This window comes from Hibiscus syriacus, unplaced genomic scaffold, assembly GCF_006381635.1.
Source record: "Hibiscus syriacus cultivar Baekdansim isolate YM2019G1 unplaced genomic scaffold, ASM638163v2 tig00116965_pilon, whole genome shotgun sequence".
NCBI classification, from domain to species: Eukaryota; Viridiplantae; Streptophyta; class Magnoliopsida; order Malvales; family Malvaceae; genus Hibiscus; species Hibiscus syriacus.
In genome coordinates, this window is record NW_024063490.1 from 4581806 (window position 1) to 4598674 (window position 16869).

The window sequence follows — 16869 nt, forward strand, 5'->3', positions numbered from 1 at the left end:
AAATTAAAATTCTAAAATAAAAAAAATAATAAAGTAAAAAATTAAAATAACATGGGATGACTAAATTCATAATTGAATATAATATAAGGACTATTAGTAGAATTTTGACCAATTTTAGAACGTAGTTAAAATCAAAACACAAGACATTAAACAGTATACTTACCTACAGTATTGTCTTAAGGAAGAGGTAACCCTTTAGTTTGAATCACATGCGCAGTCCATGGCGCGTGGAAGAACAATTCTCTTCTCCCATATATATCCTAAACCACCTGCTACATACTAAGACTATGACGCCGTACTTTTCTTCCATTTCCTTTGTTTTTGTCTTGGCTTTCAAGTATTAGCTCAAACCTTTTTTAAAAAAAAAAATTGTGGGTTTAAACATTGTTTTGCTTTGCTTTTAGGCAACAAGAAAATCATTAAAATCACAGCTAAAATATATAAATACTGTGTCATTAAACTCATGAGCAAGCAAAATCAACGCTCCACCTGCTGCTGTCGTCTTCAACCCAGTACCAGATGAATCGAAAAGATCGTAGCCGTTCGTTTCATAGATTTTCCTGGCAGAACCATGGCAATAGCAACTGCAAATCAAAGGCCAAGACAAATTCTCTTCTTTTCTTTCTATGTTTCGTTGTCTCGATGTCAACGGCGCAAAGCCAAGTTACGTCAGCTCCGCCGCCTCCACCGATCAATCCCTATGGGCCGGTTGGACACAGATTCAACCCGTCGATGGCGATTATCATGGTGGTTTTGGTGACGGTGTTTTTCTTCATGGGATTCTTTTCGGTTTACATCAGGCAGTGCGCCGAGAGGAGAAGTCAAGGCGGGAACTGGGACTGGGACGGCGCCGTGAATTTCGGGCGGCGGTCGAGGAGATCGATACGTGGACTCGATCCCTCGGTGATCGAGTCTTTCCCGACGTTCCTTTACTCAACTGTCAAAGGATTCAAAATCGGGAAAGACACGCTTGAGTGCGCCGTTTGCTTAAACGAGTTCGAGGACGACGAAACGCTGCGTATGATTCCGACATGTAGCCACGTGTTCCATCCTGGTTGCATTGACGCTTGGCTCTCTTCTCATTCCACGTGCCCCGTTTGCCGCTCAAATTTGGTTTCCAACCCAGACGAGACGGTGATCACCTGCGCCGCCGTGGTCCAAGTAAACGATTCGGACTCCGAACACGAAACCCGACCCGAAAACACTAACCCAATCGATCAACCCAGTCACGTAGACGTTGTTAATCAGATAACGGACACAGAATCGCCGGATGTTAATCAGGTTGCAAAGCAGCAAAGGTCACGGTCGACGGGGTGGAGGTTAACCTTGTTGTTTCCACGGTCTCACTCGACGGGTCACTCGTTGGTTCAAACGACGGAGAACCGCGAGAGGTTTACACTACGGTTGCCGGAGGATGTACGGAGCCAGCTGATGAACTCTAGTTTGAGCCGTATTAAAAGTTGCGAGTCGCTCCCCCGAGCGAGGAGTTTGAAGCGGGGTTATAGGAGTAGGAGTTTAGGCAGGAATTATTATAATTACGAGAGGTTCGATCAGCGGGGGTTCACTACGACTCCTCCGTTTTTTTCAAGGTTCGGGTCGATCCGGTCACCAAAACCGGTGGTTGGTGGATGCGATGAGGGGTCGGCTACTCCGTCCAGGAGTTTGACAAAATCTATTAAATCGTCATTTGATCGTTTGCTCATAGGAGGGTCAGGGGAGGAGAACGTAGGCGACCGATCGTTGGACCGGCTACGGTCTGAAAGTCAAGTTTAGACGTTGGGTGGTTCACCGGGTTTTTGTTCTTTCGGATTTGAGGTTTGACCAACTTAAATTAAGGTCTTAATAGGGACCGGGACCCTAAACTTTCTTTTTCCAATGTTAAATAATTATTATTAATTATTACTTAAATTATTGATAAAATATGCTTTGCCCCTCCTAAATATTTAGTGTGTATTTGGTTTTAGAGAATATAAATTTTTTTTATTTTTTATTTTCTTAGAAAATAAAAAATATTAAAGAAAATGTGTTTGGTTATAAAATTAGAAAATGATTCATGGAGAATGAAAACAAAAATAAGTAAAAATAAGAAAACATAAAAAAAGATATTTTCATTAAAATTATTTTGGAAATTTGAAAAATAATGAAACATTTACACTCAATTTGGTCCTTAAGCTAATTTTTTTAATAATTTATTTTTTTAACATTTTTATATTTAATGTATTAAATATCTTAATTATTGTCTATATTTTATGTTTTAAATTTAAATATTTTTTTATTTTTTCTAAAAGATTAATTAAGTGCGTAAACTTTCTATAAGAATTAATTAGGTTCTCAAACTTAGTCAAAAAATCAATTAAATTCATCTATCACATCATCATCTATCATGTACTACCACAACAACATCTTGAATTATCATATCAATATTGTATATTGATAAGTAAGCTTTGTGAACTGTCGTGTAAGCATCATGACGTTTAACGTTTAGTTATGTTACTCAAAGGGTTATATTGATTTTTTTCTCTCAATTTATGGGTTACATTTTGTGTAAAAAAGTTCAAGGGCTACACTAGTTTTTTTCCCCAAAAGTTTGAGGACCTCAAATACCACTAAACATATTTTTTATTTTAACAAGACACTTTTTTGTGCTATTGTTTACAGTAATATTTTTGTATATTTTTTAATTTAATTGATGTCCAATTGTATTAACATTATATTCTTACTATAAACTAAAATAATTTTTGTATAATAAAATTTATTATCAATTTTATTGTTTTATATTTGCATAACTCAATATTAAATTTATGTAATGAATCTTTTTTAATAATTATATTAATATAATTATTTAATAACTATTTGTTCATCTCTATTTTAAAAGATAGATACCTAATATATTTTAACTATTTTTATTTTTGAAATCAAGATTTGATTTATATTAACCAAACATGTTTTCTAATTTTAAAAAAAAAAATAAAAATGGAAACTATTTTCTAAAAATAAAAACAAAAAAAATATTTTTTAGAATCAAGGACCCTTAATTTTTTTGGTAAATTATGTTTTGGTTATCTTACAAGATTTAGTAAATTTTACAATTTGATGTAACAAATTTCATAATATTTTTAATTTAAGCCTCATTCATTTTATTAGTTTAATTATCTAAGTTACCTTTACATTAATTACTAATAAAAAGAAAAGAAAGTTGATCTTTACAATATTACATATAATTTGACATTTTTTTAATAACATTAAAGCAACTAGTTTTATCAAAAAAAAATTCAAATTATGATGAAGGTTTATGGCCACAATTGTAAACTAAACATATAATAAGAACATTTTTCTATAATTATTAATACAAGAAACTCGTCATTTAAGATCATATAATGACCAAATAAGGAATAAGTTAAAAAATCTAATCAAATAAACTCGAATAAAAGGTATATAAGAACATATCTGACTGCGTCGACAAACGAACCATAAAATGAGATTAAACTATTGAAATAAACCTACAAACCACAAATCATAATTGAGCAATGTGAGAAAACTATCCACGGACATAAATCACATATCCAAATCTAACTCGAGAATCCAAAAAAAAAGATCAATATGATAACAAATAAGAATAATCTTCATTAGTCTACTTACATTATACCACTTCATTATCTCTATTGGTATGAAATAAATTTATACCACTTCATTATCTCTATTGGTATGAAATAAATTTATACTACTTCATTATTCTACTTACATTATAAATAATTTAAATTTAAAACTTTAATTAATATTGTAACACCCTAAATCCCATATTAGAAGTTTCGGGTTAACCCGAGATAGTTTAGGCGAGCCCATTTGATTTTTTTTAAAAAGGCATTTTTTATCCTTGGATGAAAGATGAAGGGGTGAAAAAACAATTTTACCGTTTAGAATTTCAAAAGCTGAAATCCTTTAATTATTGATGATCTCACGTCTGTTTTCCCTCTCTTTTTCACCACTCTCTTCTTTGTCTTATTTCTTCCTTTCTTCCTCATCATTTTCTTCCTCTCCAATAGTAGAACAAAGGTTGAAGCTTTTAGTTTTATAAGCCTATTTCAAGGATTCCAAGGTAAGGAATGAAATCTATATTTACTAAGCTTTTACTAAAGCTCTCAATAGAAAATTTTGGCCATGGTTATCGAATATAGGTTTAGTAGAGGGTTTTAGAACCTAAGTTCAATCAACCCGTTTTTGGAATGATTTGAGCTCAAGTGATGTACTAAACCTTTATGTTTGATTTCTTGCCTAGTGAGAGAAGTTAGAGAAAGCTCCAAGTGCAAAGGAAAGGAAAAACTCACTCTTGATTGAGTTGAAGAAGCTCCCAGCTACTTAGAACTCAAGGTGTCTAACTCAACTCTACTACAATGTTGATCACTAGGTGAATTTGTTAGCTTGCATGAGTCATGAAGCATGTTCATGGTAGATTTTAATAATTGGTGTTTTTTAGTATGTTTACGAACCTATTATGACCCATGCTATCACACATAACACTTTAATAATTTTTGGGAACCTCACTAGGACTTTTGTGTGAGTTAGAGGATCAATTTTGTGCCTAAAATAGGGTTTTTCTGGGCATGAGTATCGGTACTGAAAGAACAATACTGATATTGTTCTTCAATTGCTAGAAACAAGGGGATTTTGGGTTAGAAGTATTGATACTCATACAATGGTTATTGATATTGTATCTAAGGTATTAATACTCGCAGGATGGTATCGATACCAAGTTCACTTAGCAGATTCCAGTAGGCAATTTTGGTATCAGTACTCATGGGAGTATCAATACTAGGGGTAGAGTATTGATACTCCTAATAAGGGTATCGATACTAAGGTATTTTTCAAACATCAAAGCCAAATTTGGTATCGATACTTAGGATAGTATCGATACCACATACCAGAAGTGTCGATACTCAAACCGAGTATCGATACCACCCCTTTTCTCTTAGTTCCAGATAGTCACTTGGTATCGATACCTAGAGGTTAGTATCGATACTCAGGGGTTAATATCGATATTGAAGGAGCTTAGTATTGGTACCCACAAACAATATTGGGTAAGAAACCCAAGGGTTTTAAGGGATAGATTTGATGGATCCAATAATACCAGGAAGCCATGAAATAAAACTACAAGTGAGAACAATAATAAGCTCAAAACAACTAGAAACAATAACAAATAGGATGACATAAAAATAGCCTTGTTTGATGCTCAGGAAATAGTTAGGACATCCGAGTCACTTTAGCAGACGACGATCGTACAGTTCAGATATATCCTAGTTAGTACCAAGGTACTTTAGTTACCAGTTGAGCGCAGATGCCCCAAGACTCAACATAGTAAGTTGATCAGGTGTATGTCTATGATGCAGTTCCTGATCTCACCCCGAATACCCAAGAGTATTTTAGGAAGGCTAGAGGTGTGTATGCCCTGAGATGCAGAACCCTTAACCACACCATAATGTCTACCTAAGCATGTCATATTAACATCCTATGTCTTCATACCTATGCCACTAGCATGCTCGTTTAGTGAATGCGTGTAGTATAATATAATTATTAGTACGGCACTGAGCTCGTAAGCTCGACGTTCGGAATGTGTTTTTGTGCACAGGTTTTTAAGAGATCGTCCGTGGAGCGTTATCGTCATCAGATATTTCATATCAATCGAGGCTTCAGAGTACGTCTTGATTTACATTAGAGGGCATGTACTATTTGTAGACCCTTGTATTCAGTCGTAAATCCGTTTTGTATTAAACTCAATATTATTATTTTGAATGATTTGGGACTTGTAAACTCAGTTTTATTATGTTATTATTTTATATTATTATGGATAAACTTTTATAGATCACAGTTTGCAGTTAATTTAAAAGGAAATCTTTGAGTTAACCACTTCTGTGGTCTCGTGTGGTACTTTAATCCTTTGGTCTTCGGGTCGAATTGGATTAGAGTGTGTACAAATATTAAACTTTTGCATATGAAACATTAATAATGATATTTAAATATTAAATTTTGTTATTTGTTATCATTATTTTTTTAGAAGAAATTTATTTATTATTTGCAGTATTATTAAAATAGATTATATTCAATTTTAAATACTTTCAAGTTATATTATGTATTACCGGATCAATCTAAACATAGGTAGTAAAAGAAATTTCTTTTTACTTAAATTAATATTTTTTATTTTAAAAAATATTTTTTAATTAAATTAAATAAAAATATTTTATAATTCTCTTATACATTTTTAACATTTATTCTTTTGCATTTAAATTCTTTGAAATTTAATTTTTTAATTTATAAAACAACATCTAAATTCTAAAAATTGAATGAGCATGGATAATTTTGATAATTCGACCCAAGTCCCGTTTGGTGTTTCTTTCTAAACGCATTTTTAGTTTAAAAGTTCGTTTTGACTGTAAAATAAATGTCAAATAGGTAAAAAGTAAAATAAAAAATTAGGATGAAAACGATGGTTTCAAACCAACCACAAAAGCTATGATTTGTAGTTTTTTCATTTTCAACTTTGCGTTTGGAATCAAATTATAATTTTACCTTTACTAATGTTTGGGTTCCACTCAAATATGTATTTAAATTTTTCTTTAATGATTCAATATTAACATCCTTAAAAAATAATTTATTTTAATTACTTAAAAATAAATAAAATTCATGATTTATATATTAAAATTCACTTGAATTTGCAAGCACTAATGTATTTCTTTGTAATATTTTTTTGTCAAAACAAGTATTTACATTATTATTTCGTAATAATTTTATATCCACATGTTAAAAATTGTTGATAAATATTTTTTCTTAATAAAATATTTTTAATTTATAAAAATATTATTAATGAGTTATCTTAAAATATTTTTTTACATCTTTATTATAGTTTAAGTTGATATATTTTATATATCATAGTATTAATATAATTTAAGTTTTATATTTTTAATTTAAAACATTATGTCTATAATAGACATTTTATCTTTTCAAATACACTTTTTTTTTACTCAGCAAATTTTTTTATTAATATCAAAACCGAAACGATCCAAATTATATGTCTCATTAAAAATCTCCCTAATCATAAAGGGAAGAAAAGAACACATACAATTTAGTTAACTAAAATACAACATAAAATAGACAAACCGACCTAATGAGCCACTTAACCGAACAAAAAAACCCGTACATCGTCCACCTCACCAAGAAGCACGAACCAAATTAACTAAAAATCCAAAGTACCTCTGCACAACAACGAACCTGAACCAGCACCACGTGCCTATCAAGGAAGAAAACTCCACCAATTCGACTAGATAACCCTAAAACCTAAGCCACTGATTATCGAACACCACCAATTCGACACGCTGAAACTCTCCTAGCATTCTTTAAATTCAAGTAAAGCCAACTCCTTCATTACCTCCGATTCATCGCTAATAAATTGAATTCCTAATTTTTTTGCCCAAAGCCAGAGTTTTATCAATCTCAAACGGTTAAATTTTAAATTGTACTTTTAAATAATACTTTTAAATTTTTTTTATCGTACAATTAAAAATCACTTTTCAAAAATACTGTAAAACTTACTCCTAGTATATATGTGCACCTTTTCATAGCTTTCTCTATATATGAGCGTCACGTCGGTTGTTGCATTTCATATAGCTTTCTCTTTTAAATTTGTCAACGAATTTAATTATAATTTATAGGTGCACCTTTTTTTAAGACTCCTTTTTGTTCACAGACCACAATATTATTAATTTATAGGTGCACCTTTTTTTCATAAAGCGTCACGTTAACAAATTATTATTACTATTATTATTATTATTATAAAACGATTATTATATAAAAATCTAAAAAATGTTTTTTAAAAAAATTTAAAAAATAATTTTATCCAATCTTTTACAACAACCATTAATCCATCTACCGACTGTCTTTTAGTTAGAAAGTAAACAAACTACTATTATTCTAAGATCACAAAATAGAGCACCAACTATCACAATAGAGTGATTGAATATTTATTATCAAAATAATTAAAAGTATTTAAAACATATACTATTATGTAATAACATTAGTTTAATAAAAAAAATTAATACTAAAAAACCATTCATTCGTTTTCTTTAGAAAAATATTACTTCTCAAAATGGAAAATTTATTTATAAAATGCGTATAATATATATATATATATATATAATCATTAAATTAAGTTTTTTAAAAAATAAAAAAAAATTTAGATTTTTATATTTTAAAATTAGATTTAATTAATTTTATATTTAAATAAATTTATTGTTTTAAATTAAAATATTAATATGTCGGGGGCATATATAGAGTAAAATATCTTTTTAAATAGTAAAACTAATTGACATAATGCAACAAAACACCCTACATTAGACAATAGTGTCGATTTGACCTCTATTTTTTTTTTGAAGCATATTAGCCTTCAACGTTTCTTTTTGAGTCAAAAAATTCTTTCATTGGAAGGAACCCGTTAGTTAACTAACGATCAATACTTGGAGCTAATTTAGCAAAAACATGTGAAGGGAGATGTTGACGTGACGTGTCCAGGTCATAGTAGATGATGACATGACAAGCCCATATGGACTAAAATGTTGATGTGGCGTGTCCAGGTCATAGTAGATGATGACATGATAAGTCCACATGGACTAAAATATTGACGTGACATATTCACGCCACTTCATAAATATTTAAAATTAATTAATAATAATTTATTATTATTTTATTAAATTAATAACAGCCAATCAGATATTGTCATGTGATATCATCTATTATGAACTCGACATGTGATATCACATGTGGACATGCCACGTCAGTTTTCTAGTCCAAGTGGAATTGCTATATCATCATCTACTATGATCTGGATACACCACATCATCACCTTCCTCTATATATTCTTGTTGAGTCAACTCCAAGAGTTGATTGTTAATTGACTGACAGTTTTCATCTAATGAAAAAAAAAATTGATCCAAAATCAAATATTAGGGAATAATATGAACCAAATTATTATTATTGTCACTATATATATAATTAATCAAGCAAAAGACGAACAAAAAATAAATGCTGAATGTCGTAGAGTGGTACATTGGAAGCAAAGGTTCTCATGATAAATATTCAAATCCTATTGTTTCTTTATACAGAAAAAAGCAAAATAGACTGCAACGCACTCTACATTAGCTAGTTTTCTTCGTTCAAGCGCTGGCTCTACTCTAATTACTTCTACTTTTTATTATTATTTTTATTATTATTATTATTATTATTTATTAGAAATAGGTTTTGTTTGAGAACTTCATTCATTGTGTTTAAATTGGATTTGGATAAGCATATATAATATTGTTAAGCTGGAACAAAATTTGATTTGCTCCACAAATCAGGGTGGTCTATCTCATGCTATTACTCCTACGTATCAATTTCAATATGTAAAATGAAACAGATTCCCATTTTGATAGTGACCCATGCCAAAATAAACAGGTTCCCATTTAATCCGAATCTAATTGATTTTAGTTTAATTTGATTTGATTTTATAGAATTATTTTTTTAAATATGAAATCAAATTAAATTTTATAAAAGATGAGATTAGATTATATCATGTTAGATTTGTGTTTGGATTTAGAGTAAAAAATGCTAGACTCGATGTAATATATATATATATATATATATTTAGAGATAATTGCTATAATATCTCTTATCGATGTTTTTCAATTAGATTTTTATTTTACCATATAAAAATTATTTTTTATAATAAAATTAAATGTGTGTTTGCGAATGGAGCAAATTGAACTGGGAGAGTCGTCATTACATCTGTTGTACCCGATTTGAAATAGTCATTTAATAAATCGGATATCAGTAGTTATACAGAAAAAATAATTTAATAATAATATTGTTAATTGTATCTGACTTCTCATTGATACGCACAATATTCAACTTCATTTGGTTGTGTGTATCCGTCAATTGGCTTCAAAGTCCAATACAGCCTAACCTTTTAGTTTTCATAAGACATAATCTGAAAACACCGTACAAATACGGCGTATAAGTATATAAAATATTAATATAAAAATCTAAATTAATTTTTTTATTCGGTTTAATATCAATCAAACCTAATGGACAAAATATACTAACATGTGATTATTAGGCGTTTACATTTTTAGAAAATTTCAAAATCATACTTAAAAGAGGTGAGTTACCAGTAATTTAAAAAAAGCAGATTTTGTTGCGATTGGAAACTGGGTATCTATCATCAGTCAATCTTTCCAGCGCACTCGATTGCTGAAGTTGGAGTATGATCTACTAAGCCTGAGCTTGATTTATGCCTGCCTACAAGGGTACAATTATATAAAGGGTAAACTATATATTTAGTATCCTAAGTGATATTATCTTACGGTTACACGTCAGTATTATCGTTAATTTTTATAATGGTGGGTGACCCAAATAAAACCAAATGTAACATTAGGTATAATTTTGAAACAAAAAAATAATAATTAGGTGATCAAAATAGAAAACAATTATAGTTGAGATATTAAACGTGTAGTTTATCCTAAAAGAAAAACTAAATCTAAATTTTATATACTACTACTAATCAAATTGTTTTTTTTTTATTTTATCAAAGAAAAATACATCTCTGAACCCATCAAGCGATTTAAGTGATTGAGGGAAATTTTGTTTTCTTTAGTGGTATTGGGTTCGAGCAATTGCGTCTACAAGATATGTTTATGTTGTTAATGACTAAAAAAAATTAAAAACATATATTACTTGCAATCACTCCAAATTATTTATAAAAGTAATACTTCTTTTTTAAGGTAATAATTAATATTTTCAAAATATTCTATTTATTCCATTAAAATTTACATAAATTAACTTTTGAAGGTTGTTTTTTTTTAAAAAAAAAATTATTATTTAAAAATTATTATTAATAATCGACTTAACTTTAATTAAATTGAATTATTTTAAAGATTGTAAATGAAAATGTATTAAACGTAAACCTTTAATCAAGTAATTCTTAATATTTATATATATAATACAATTTAGTTATTTAAAATAGTTATTGTCAAAGATTATGAATGTTACACTATTAATCTGATTCTAGAGTATTTTATTGTATCATAATTACTTTTCAACTATTTTGTATTCATATAAAACTTAAGCATGCTCGCATTATAATTAACTTTTAGAGATAAAATAACATTAACCTTTGAATTCTATATTTTTGTTCAACTTAGTCCCTTAATTTTAGTAAGTTTTTTGTGTAAACTACGCATTTAGTACCTCCAACTATCACTTTTGTTTCGTTTAATTTTGGTTTCAATTTGGTCACCCGTTGTTAAAAAAATAACGATGATGTTGACATGCCACCATAATATATTGCCATGCCATCATTAAAAAATAAATAAAAATATCAAGTCAGTAATTATGTTAATTTTTTTTAATGATGAGTGACTGAAATGAAATCAAAACGTAACGTTGGGTATAATTTAAGAAAAATAGTTTGATAACCAAAACAAAACAAAAGTAATAGCTTAGGTACTAAATATGTAATTTACATTTAAAAATATCATTATTTTTCAACCATGTCTAATATTTTCACTAAGGTTGTCTTTGGTTTGGGTTTAAGATTACAATGAATGCAAGATTTTGACATGAGATTATCATGCTTGGCATTACCTTGGGCTACTAATAATATAGTATTCCTAACAGTGTTAATATTCTGAAATCTAAGAGTTAATCTCAAACTAGCTCTTCCTTAAGCTAGTTTACATGTTATAAATATGATATGATCATATAATATGAATAAATCAAACAAAATAATTTAGTATGAAAATTTGACTTTATCAATAAAATTTTATTACAAAGATAATTTAATAATAAATATTTTTAGATAATCTTGTATTTTATTAATCAAATACCAAAATATTATAATCTTTCAAATGAATCATAAACATTTTGAAAACCATGTGGAATACTTTTACATTGTGGTAATCTTTAGGATAAACTACGCATTTAGTACATAAACTATTAGTTTTGTATCATTTTAGTACATAAACCATTAATTTTGGTCTGTTTTAGTACCTATACATTCAAAAAAAAATCGTACATAAATTTAGTTTTTGTTTCATTTTAGTATCCCACCGTTAAAAAATTAATGTATTTAGTACATAAACTATAAGTTTTGGTCTGTTTTAGCACCTAAACTTTAAATTTTTGTTTTCAAAATTTAACGTTAAATTTTGAACGGGTACTAAAATGAAACAATAACTAAACTTTGGGAATGTTTTTGAAAAAAATTGAAAGTATAAGTACTAAAACGGACCAAAATTGATAGTTTAGGTACTAAACATGTAATTTATCCTAATCTTTATTTACTAAAATTAATCATTTTAAGTGATAATAAGATAATATTTGTTCAGAATCAATTTTAATCATTAATAACACACATCTATAGAAATAACTTGAGTTCAAAACTTTTAAAAATAATAATATTCATAGTCACTTAATAGATTTTTACCAAAGGTAATCTTAATATTTCATTAACTGAACATGAGTTAATAAAACAGCCCAAGAATATGGATTAGATTCCATACAAGTACAACATTATCCGACAAAGCCCAAATGGAGACAGAATCGTTGGGCTAAAGTTATATATGGACCCAGTCGTGGGATATTAGTATGTCGTGTGGCTAACAGCCGGCGCCAGTCGTTTTCATTTCATAATGAGAAAATAATACGAGTGACCAAAAATGCCTTATACGATTTTAATCAATTTTTTTTGGATTTGTTAAAATGACCAACTAAATCGCAATGCGATCGATAATTCGCAACGCGATCTCCGGTATCGCAAATCAGTTTCCAGATTCACAATGCGAACTTCGACTATCGCAATGCGAACTTCGACTATCGCATTGCGATTTACATATTCGCATTGCGATAGTCCAAGTTCACGTTGCGATAGTCCAAGTTCGCGTTGTGATTTTCTAAATTCGTTGCGATAGTCCAAGTTCGCGTTGCGATTTATTCCAAATTTGTTGCGATAGTCCAAGTTCGTGTTGCGATTTATTACAAATTCGTTGCGATAGTCGAAGTTCGCGTTGCGATTTTCCAAATTCGTTGCGATAGTCCAAGTTCGCGTTGCGATTTATTCCAAATTACGCGATAGTCGAAGTTCGCGTTGCGATTTTCCAAATTCGTTGCGATAGTCCAAGTTCGCGTTGCGATTTATTCCAAATTTGTTGCGATAGTCCAAGTTCGTGTTGCGATTTATTACGCGTTGCGATAATTCGTTGCGATAGTCCAAAATCGCAACGACTGGTGGTATTGCATTTGTTTCTTAAGAATTTTCTCTAAAAAAATAGTATTCACGCGGACGTGTCGAAGACACGTACTACCACGACCACGAGACGAGACGAGACGGACGGCGGCGACGGCGGCGCGCGAGAGTCCCCCTTGTTCTCTATCACTCAACAATGAAGTGGGAAAGCTAAGCCTTAAATACTATTTCCAATAGTGTTTCCAATACTATGTGGGATTGAGCATTACCAACACTTGTTTCCAATACTATGTGATTATTCAGGAAACAATTAACAATCTTGCACCTTAAAACAACTGAATCAACAACCAATTGCATTAGTATTATACGATTAAATATGTCATAATTAAAAGTCAATCTACAATCAATCGCAATTATTGCAATTTTAAGCAAAACATTCAAAAAAATTTGCATCACTCGCGAGAATAAAAAAATTTGTTATCGTGCAATTACAATCAATTGAAAATAAATTAGAATTGCATGAAAACTAAACGAACCACAAATACTTTTCATACAAATACTAAAGTCATTAACTATAATTCACAAATAATATCACTATTTAAGGCTCAATCCAACATAGTATTGTGAACAAGTGTTGGTAATGCTCAATCCCACATAGTATTGGAAATACTATTGGGAATGGTATTTAAGGCTTGGCTTTCCCACTTCATTGTTGAGTGATAGAGAACAAGGGGGACTCTCGCGCGCCGCTGTCGTCCGTCTCGTCTCGTCTCGGGTCGTGGTCGTGGTCGTGGTAATACGTATCTTCGACACGTCCGCGCGAATACTATCTTTTTAGAGAAAATTCTTAAGAAACAAATGCAATACCACCAGTTGTTGCGATTTTCGACTATCGCAACAAATTTGGAATAAATCGCAACGTGAACTTCGACTATCGCAACGAATTTGGAATATCGCAACGAATTTGGAATAAATCGCAACGCGAACTTGGACTATCGCAACGAATTTGAAAAATCGCATTGCGATAGTCGATGTTCGCGTTACGAATCTAGAAACTAATTTGCGATACCGGAGATCGTGTTGCGAATTATCGATCGCATTGCGGTCGATGTTCGCATTGCGAATCTGGAAACTGATTTGCGATACCGGAGATCGCGTTACGAATTACCGATCGCATTGCGATTTAGTTGGTCATTTTGGAAAATCCAAAAAAATTTAATTAAAATCGTATATTATAAAACATTTTTAGTCACTGAATTTATTTTCTCTTTCAAATAAGTTCGACCGCAAACAAGTTCAAACCCCAAATAGAGAAATCCTCCCAAAATAATTTCCATTTCGTTTTCTTGTCATCCAAACACATATAAACCATGAGCCAGCTGCCGTCCGATTCTAACAAAACTACCCAAACCAACTCCGACTCGACCCAAGTGCCGGCCCCGAAGGACATCGCTCCTCCACTGGAGAATTCGACCAACGTTTCCATGGGTTCCCAGTCGCAAAGTAATAAAGGCACGGCGTCGATCTCCGGCAGTGCTGCTACTAAGTCTGCTCCAGCTCAATCATCTTCCTCCAAGAGTAACCCACTTCCAATAACTCCCCTTGCTTCGGCTTATGCTAAACCCATTTCTTCTTTTCTTTTTATTCTTTTTGAATTTGATTCAAAATTTTCAGCCCTTTTGTTTAGCAGGCAAGATGGAATCAGTGAAGAATGTATTGGGGAAATGGGGAAAGAAAACGGCGGAGGAGACTAAAAAAGCAAAATCGATAGCAGGCAACATGTGGCAACACTGTAATTATTTCTCTTCAAATATGGATTTTGATTTCACAAATACTATCATCTGTGTTATAATGTGTAGATCATATTTAAAATTGATGTTCTTTTAGTTTTCAAATATATGATTATATTGAATTTCAACTAATTTATTGCATAACTTATGCATGTGCTATCTCAGTGTGTATAGAAAATACAGAAAATGAAATCCAAACCAGAAACTTCATGTTAGGCTATATTCTAAATACACAATATGAAGTATGTGTGATAACTTTGTACTTCTTTCATTGCAACAGTGAAAACCGGGCCAAGATTTGCTGATGCCGCCGTAGGAAGAATCGCTCAGGGCACCAAAGTTCTCACAGAAGGCGGTTACGAGAAGATCTTTCAACAACATTCGAGACTGTTCTGAGGAACAACTTCTCAAGACTTATGCATGTTACTTGTCCACCTCGTCCGGTCCTGTTATCGGAGTCTTGTATTTGTCGACTCAAATGCTTGCTTTTTGTAGCGACAGTCCTCTGTCTTACCAAGCTGGTGCACAGACTCAATGGAGCTACTATAAGGTATAAAGCCTTACACTATGCCTCTCAATAGTTCGAATCGTTGTTTTAGTGGCAAATGGTTTGGTTTAAGCATCAACATAGATCGATGTTGGTATGCTAAATTTTGGGGGGAAATCGAACGTACCCCATCTGCAACTTCGATTAACAGGGATAAATGTGTTTGTACCTATACATATCTGATCTTTTTTGTTATCTAAACATGTTGAAATGAGTGATTTTTAGTTGGTTATTCCATTACATCAGCTGAGGGCAGTGAATCCATCAACAAGCAAAGCCAACACAGCTGAGAAATACATTCAGATTATATCGGTTGACAACCATGAATTTTGGTTCATGGGGTTTGTACACTACGCCATTAAGTATCTCCAGCGAGCGTTGCAGCCTCGTAGCTTGTAACATTCATCTTTTCGAACCACATACCGTGTCCCGGGAAGGTTACTTCGATGTAGATAGAATTGATGTTGAGCCAGATTTGCCATTGTTGAAGTATCCTGGACATGTTTTACATTGCATTTATTTTGAGACTTCTATATTCCATTGTTTCTTACACAAATCAATTGTTGGTGGATATGTTTTACGGTTGTAAGGTATCAATTTGTTAAATGGTTTTATTATATTTAAATTATTTTATAAAATAAATATAATTTCATTAAAAATACTAGTTTTTAAAATATTAAAGATAATTTAATATCAAACTCTTCATTAGGATTATTCTTATCTAATTGACCAACTCCTATGGCTTGAGTCACTGGCGGATGCATTAAGGGCAGATGTCACGTAGCCACCTTAAAATTCGAATTTTCTTCGATTAGTCATCTGTTTTATTGTCCATCCTGAAAACTTATTATGCTCACCCTGAAATCTGAAAATTTTCGATTATGATCTATTTTATTGATGATATACATCCTAAAATTTTATTTATGCCTACCTTGTTCAAAAATTTTATATCTTTAACATATACGTGCCCACTTTAAAAAAATATTTCTAGATCCGCCATTGCTTTGAGTTTGGACTAATTTTCCTTTATGATAGAATGATTGCATGAGATCGAATATCATGTTTAGTGTCGTTTAAAATTTTATTTCAATATTTTTTTTATAATTGGTATTTAATCTATTAATCGATTAATCTCAATCGAGGATGATAGAGGTCCTTAAGATGGCGACCTTTTCAATCCACTTTATTTCATTCACAATGTCAAGATTTGAATCACTGACTTTAAATAAAAGATCTAGTATATTGTTCAATTAGATTGATTAATTATT

At 31.0% G+C, this 16869-nt stretch overlaps 1 protein-coding gene and 1 pseudogene across 1 annotated transcript; both read left to right on the forward strand.

Moving 5' to 3' along the window:
- Positions 1-431: 431 nt before the first annotated feature.
- On the forward strand, positions 432-1815 carry LOC120191205 (RING-H2 finger protein ATL11-like). Its single transcript, XM_039194173.1, has one exon. It carries the CDS (start codon positions 520-522, stop codon positions 1771-1773), a length of 1254 nt encoding a protein of 417 aa, XP_039050104.1. The 5' UTR covers positions 432-519; the 3' UTR covers positions 1774-1815.
- A 12819-nt stretch (positions 1816-14634) lies between these two features.
- Positions 14635-16175, forward strand: LOC120191117 (annotated as a pseudogene).
- The last annotated feature ends 694 nt before the right edge of the window (positions 16176-16869 follow it).